Consider the following 6,940-nt stretch of genomic DNA (forward strand, 5'->3'; position numbering starts at 1 on the left):
CATTATCCCATCCTCTTTCAGTCAATCTGTTTTCTGATTGGTACATGTCTGGAGACAGTAACTTTTAAATTAAAAGCAACACATTTAAAATAATAATTTAATAATTGATTATTAACTTATCACAATCGAGCATTGAATTGTGCTAGAGAGTATCGCAATGCATCTAAGAATCAATTATTTTTCCCACTCCTTGAAGTTAGAGACTAAATACGTTCAGATTACAGATCATCTCCAGTCTGTTGTATATTAACATTAGCAACAGATTGCATGTAGAGCATTTAAACAGCTACTCTGTCATAATAAAATCAGGAGACTGCGTACAAGCTGATATATGGATCGGATAACATTTTGATAAATCGGTATCTAACAGGATGTGAGTGTTTCTGTGACTATCTGTTCAGACTGAAGGCTGCTGAAAACGGCTAGAAACTGTTCGACTTGACCGCAGCTTTTGTCACTGCCCCCAGCTGCTGCTGCCTGCTCCAGTCCATTTTACAGGCGTGGTTAAATTAATCTCGAACGTGCCTAATGTAACTACATGTCGTGGCAACGCAGCCCGCAACTGTGGTTGGTCTGTTTGTGCGTTGTTCTCCTTCTCCATAATGAACATGAAATTAAGAAGAGGGTTAACTTTTCCTGCTACAGCTTTCTCACCAGAAAGCACAGGAGACACTTGGTTTCTCCCACTATGCCTCCAGAGTTGGTACTCGCTCCAAACCTAACACTCCCCAACATATGCACATGCCGGCCCTGCTATTCTCTTAAAGAGATACGGTAGTTAGACGCAGACATCAGCGCACAAGTATAAACCTCAGGCCACTTATGTAGACTACAGTGAAAGCTTAGAGTGCCTCTGCAGCATAAATCCAACTTCACTCAACTTTTGGCGGTTTTGAGGAGGTGTGAGAATTCTGTACAGTAAAGAGTAGGAATGATCACTGCTTCTATCGCTGCCACAAGAAATTTTAAAAACACAAGCACTGAACTGTCCAGGAGTTTGTATAACAGCTAGATGTTTGCCAAACAACAAAGCACAAATGACCTGTCCTGCTCGTTTATTTTCCTTCTCACTTTCTCTGTGAAATTAAACTGAAAAGGAAACGTCGAGATCTATAAACGATCTGACGGAAAACACTGAAATATAAAGTCTACTTGTGTAACATTGGGAAGGTTAAAGAACACAACGGGACATTACACAAATGGGCCATTTCAAGGACACTTCCACCATTGAGCAACCCTGCGGAAAATTTTCGGATAACTATTTGGTCTGAACACACCATTAGCATAGCGGCTGGGTGAGGGAAGGGCGAGAGGAAAAAGATGATGTCAAATTAGTTAACAGTAAACAATATAAACATCAAGCTTTTATCTTGGGGGTGAGGGTCGCCATTGAGGAGGGTTTGCGCGGAGAGTGAACCAAAGTGTTGTCAATTATCGTATATCTTCTGTACTACTTGTGTGCTTGATGTGTGTGTTTTTTTTGCTCCCTTTAAAAATTTGATCACAAAATAAGACACCAAGTTTCCTCATCGGTTGGTAATACTGTTACTTAAGTGAAGTGTGTTACAACGTGGAGGCTGCAGTGCACACAGAGACTAGAGTGTCACATATTCAGCAGACCTTTTTGTTTACGCAAAACGCACAATTTTTGCAGTTATGCAATCGCACAGAGGGACATTGCGAATGTGAGGTTCTTAACCTTAACCTATCAATTATCCAGGTCTCTTACCACCCCCCCATCAAATAAGATGTAGGCTAACTTCCCTGAATATTATTGATTAGGCCCTATTATTGTTATGATGATTATTATTGTTATTAGTGCTGTTACTGTTGTTACTACTGTTTTCAAAAAAATCATATCATTGAGTGAAAAATGTTCGACATCTATGTTAATAGACTTATGATAATATTAGATAAATGATCTCAACTTAATACAGATTATAAAGTTCACAACAAGACCAATTTGTAACGCTGCAGTGCCAGTACAGAGTTTATATGATGATACTCCGTTCTCCCGTTCCCATGACGGCAGCACGGAGCTGCACTGCACAAAGCTTAAAGAAACACTAAAGTGAAGAAGAGTTACGACCGTCTCATCCAGTCGCAGTGGCGTAAACTGGCAAGTTTTCATGTTGCAGACCACTGGTTTTTGGAAGTCGTTTAAATAGTTAACTTGTATTATTGTGAGCCTTTGGTGTAAACTCGCCTTAAAACAAATTCCCCTCCCAAAGGCACCTCAACGACCCCCTTTCCACAATGTTGCTTCCAGTCCCCCCCCATCATCATCCTTGTAACGCCCGCTGGGGGGCTGTACCACCCCCGTTGAGAAACACTGGATTTGATTAATCATGCAGGCCTACATAAAACCATTGAATCTGAGTTTTAATGAGGCTGTTGTTGGATGTGTGTGTCGGCCTGTTTCAGTGGACACCGTACCACAGTCAGGTTCCTGATCTCCTCCATGACACGAGGCCAAAAGGACTGCAGGGTTTGCTGGGCATCGCTGCCACCGGCTCCGAATGCATCTGCGGACATCCTCTACTCTGCTGCATCAAGGAAAGACAGGGGAGGAGAGAGGTGGAAGCAAAAGGTTAATTATTAGCAAACACAAAAACAAAGACATGATGTTAGGATTCAGAGACTCAAGACAGGTCAGTAGTCAAGTCAGTCCAAGCCAAGGCTGCGCTGCCCACGTTCCCGTGTGTCAGAACCACATATCCTAGCATGGCCTATAATTATCATACAGTGAAATCTAAAGTACAGCCCCAACAGGCTTCTATTCTTGTCCTTGTGGGATGTTGACCTGCCCTGGAAGAACCCACCACCAGACTTGCTGCATACTCCCTGATTAGGAATGGCTTACCTTGGGCTCATATATGCAGCTCCTCTGCAAAAATAAGCATGTCATGTGTAAGTCAACCATGTGGGGCAGAGAACAATGCTGAAGACGGCATTGAAAGAGGAGCCAGCAGGTTACTATGGCATGCCAGGAATCTGGAGGAATATTGGCTTGCCTGTCTGGGCATGCAGAGCTTTGAGTGTCTGGATCACACTCTTTAAATCTCTCCTGTTTCTCCCTACCTCAGTGAAGAGATTTGCCAGAAGGGAGAAGAAAAAGGAACAAGGGGGGCCAGAACTAGAGATGAGCTACTCAAGAGAGACGGGGCGTGTTTGTGTATGAGGGAGGGGTGGTGCCTTGTCCAGTTCAGCATTAAGCCAGCACTAAGACAAAGTGCCAAAGGCTTCAACAGGAGACAAACAAGGCCACAGTCAGACTGCTGTGCAAACTGCTATGTGGGTCAAACGTAACAGAAAGAGGGAGCTACAGAGAGAGACATGACAAAAAGAAAAAAATAGTGTTTAGAGAAGGGGGGGGGGGTCGCTTCTTTATCTTCTCTCTCTTTTCTCACTCTGGGCCAACAATCATGAATGGCTCCAACTCTGGTCCAGCTGACAAACCAATGCAAAACAAAAAACAGCCTTTCAAGCACTCCATCAAGTGTCTCCCCAGTTACTTTGGTGTTGTAGGGGATTGTTTTGACACTGGTTCCAAGTATGCTCATGTATTCATACAGTTTAAGTGCAGTTGTAAATATTTTAGAACCAATAAATCACTAATCCAGAATACCGGATTGATTTTTGACAGGAAAGATTGCTTCTCTGGCAGTTACAGTTACTAAATAATATAGAAGAAGCACTGCTAAATCCTGTTTACTCATTCTGTTTTTGACAGAGAGTAGCCTAAATCAATGAGACAGAATGGCTGCGGTTGGGGGGGGGGGGGGGGGGGGGGGGGGGGGGGGGGGGGGCTGGTTTTATATAAATCAATCGGGCAGCATGTAGCTATGGCATGCCAGGCTAGTGATTGACCTTGTCTCCCCTTCTCTGTCAGACGCTCCAGTGTCCAGTTGCATTTCAAGGTTGATTGAAATCCTGCAGTCACTAGACCAATCCCAGCATTCCACGGGGTACAAATGAATTGTAGTTTTTACCCTGTGCCTGATGCCTCGGCCAGTTCAATCATGGCCTCCATGTACTTTGCAGCACCATGACCATGCACATAGGGTGAGCAAAATGAGAGCCATTTGTTTTTCCAGCTAAACAGCATTTTACCACACGTATCAGCACTTAATCTTGTGATTTTTGTTTTAAACAAGACAACCTTTTGTATCTTTGTGTGTACTCTCCATCTGGTAGTCTGATAAAAAACAAATATTAGATACTTCACTTAACAGCATTAGAGACAACCATCAGCCTAATTGCCAGGGCAACAACGCTGTGGTACAGAGGAAACCGAACAGGATAGAGAAGTTAAAATAGCAAATGATTCAATTGATAAAAAAAAAAAGTAAATCACACAGGCCACCCAGCACTTTCTCACACATAACACACTTCTCTTAAACTCCTGCAATTTGTTTGAAAACAGAGAGAGAGAGAGAGAGAGAGAAAGAGAAAGAGAGAGAGAGAGCTGTTGCAAAAATCACACCCCAACCCCCCTTCCCTGACCCTGTGACCCTCAATCTAAATACACAGCCATGCACTAACCACAGCAGCAGGGGGGTGGGGGTGGGGGGGAGTCAATATGTGAGCAGAAATAAGAAAGCAAGTATGACGAGAGGCAGGCCGAAACGTGAGAAGGGAAAAAGAAACAGAGCATACAGTATGTGAGTAAGAAGTGAAGGGTTAAGTATCAACATGCCTTAAACTTTGCTCCTCCAGCTAGCGTGCTCTACCTACAGTACACCGATATTACCATATTTCCCAAGGCTTTGCGTCAATGGAAAGTTTGTGGGAGCCTGCTGATGTATGACACACAAGTGCAGAATATAAAGGATTCTGTTGACTTCTGCAACACCTTCTATGGTCTGGGTCTAGTCTAGCTGTGTTGCTCTAAGCTGCTACTGTATGCTATATTAGGGTGCATTGTGTTTTTGCGCTGTTCATCTCTCCTCTTCCCTGCGGCTCTGTTGTCCTTCATCAGGTCATTGAGATAGAGAGATGCCGGTGTTGGGTTTCCTACCAACTCTCCTGTCTGTGTGTGTGCGTGTCTTTGAAGACAAATGGGATGTCTGTGCTTTGTCAACATTGTCCAAAACAGCAACTTGCTCATCCTCTTTCGTCGGCACTACATCTTTCTTTCTGTCTCTTCTTCAGCTCTTCCCATCTCTCTTGTTCTGTCTTAGTTACTTTCACCTGATCCCATTTTTCCAACATCTCTGAGAAAGCCGATGCTGCTCCGCTTGCAGCAGCTGAATCAGCGCTAATGTTGTTCTGCCACCCCGCATCTCTCCGGCTCTCATCCCTCCCTCCCTCGCTAAGTGGCACGTCACATCAAGTGGCCACTCACAGCAAAATCAGCAACTCGCTCTAACTCTGACATCACACCACTTTAAATGAGACTTCAATGCATGTCCAAATAAACCTGATGGCAGTGGACACAGAACATGAAAAAAAAATGAGATAGTATCACTAAGCAACATGCCGATTCATTTGCTCTCTAAGACTATTAAAAGAACAAGGAATGGGAAAAGTTTCCAGAGTCAAACTCAAACATCGGCATTGTTTATTAATTAACAGAATTAATTTAATTGGCCTTTGGTTAAGGTGAAATGTTTTGCAGTTAATTGACCCCTAAATGACCCGACGGTTGGTGTAAATCGAGTTTTTTTAATTTTCCCCCCGAGGTGTTTCAGTAACCCGTCGGGGCTGAAGGAAAACTCATCTCATCCCAGATCTTTTCCTGAAGCAAAGCTGACACTTCACATTGAAGCAGATGTGCACTGAGAGGCATGACCCACACACAAATGAGAGGGCAAGTGTTATAATCTAATAATATATCATCTTAATTTATTAATCTAACAGTTTGAAAAGCTCTGAAAAATGCTTTTTATGAGAATATAGTTCAGGTAATCCCAGATAGTTTTAAAACTAAACTGATTTTTATAATCTGCTTTCAATTCAATATGACTGTTAGCATATATCATAGATATAGACAAATTAAGATACATTTTGTTGACAAATGATAGAGAAAAGGGACAACAAAGAGGAAGGGCTGAAAGACAAAAGGTTATTACTTTCCCCCATACAATGACCATAAAGTTTATGCTTGCTAACAGTTCAAGCATTAGGCTGTACGAAAAGCAAACATATTACCCCACGTACAGGTCACCACAATGTTTCACTCACTATAAATGATGAAATCAACTGAAAGACACTTTTTTTCTTATAATATTACCATCTATGGAAGGAGTGTTGATACAGTGACATGTCAGGAAGAGGTCAATTTCCCACATTCTGCTGTGTGAAACTGTCAATGATGCAGAATGGGCAGTTATGCAGGAAGGTCACTAAAGGTTAAAGTCTAAGCAGAAAAACAAATGCATTGGACCACTGAGAATCGTTATCTAATGTTTAACACTCAGTATGTCGGTTTTATTCTGATTTACTATACCTGAATAGATTAACTAAATACAGCCTAGGTAACAAATGTCATCTAGACAAACATTAATTTTAAAAGACGGACATAAATCAAATTAAAGCATTCACCTTAATGAACCCAATCATAAGTACCACACAGAAATAAACTGGCATGGTTACAGCGTGAAGGGTAAATGATCTACTCAGGCAAAACAAAAAAAACAAGAAGTTCCCAGCCAGGAATAACAGATTAACTACTGGGATACTCACGGACAACATTTTCACAGATGGTGGTGCAATTGTTTTGTGATTTTTTAAAAAACAGAACAGACAGGGTTATAACGGACATGCTCGGTGTGACCTGCAGCGCAACATCCCTTTGGCATGGCTGGACCGAACCAGCCAACCGACCAACCCTGCAAACTTTGCCCTTGGTTCTGCTTTAAGCAAACTCCAGGAAGTGCTAGTCACTGATCTTTCAAGGTCATTCAACACAAGAGAGAGAGAGAGAGAGAGAGAGAGA

The 6,940-nt window shown here is 42.4% G+C and overlaps 1 protein-coding gene across 15 annotated transcripts in view; it reads right to left on the reverse strand.

The window, feature by feature from the left end:
* Positions 1–6,940, reverse strand: part of nfyc (nuclear transcription factor Y, gamma) — a 22,633-nt gene that overhangs the window by 9,934 nt on the left and 5,759 nt on the right. For 9 of the 15 annotated variants that reach the window (XM_032536129.1, XM_032536122.1, XM_032536128.1 and 6 more), the window contains exon 2: positions 2,437–2,546. In XM_032536129.1, the coding sequence (XP_032392020.1) occupies positions 2,437–2,535 (99 nt within the window). In that variant the 5' untranslated portion in view covers positions 2,536–2,546. The remainder of the gene's footprint in view (positions 1–2,436; positions 2,547–6,940) is intronic. The other 6 variants (XM_032536125.1, XM_032536118.1, XM_032536127.1 and 3 more) reach the window with 1 other exon arrangement.

This window comes from Etheostoma spectabile, chromosome 14, assembly GCF_008692095.1.
Source record: "Etheostoma spectabile isolate EspeVRDwgs_2016 chromosome 14, UIUC_Espe_1.0, whole genome shotgun sequence".
NCBI classification, from domain to species: Eukaryota; Metazoa; Chordata; class Actinopteri; order Perciformes; family Percidae; genus Etheostoma; species Etheostoma spectabile.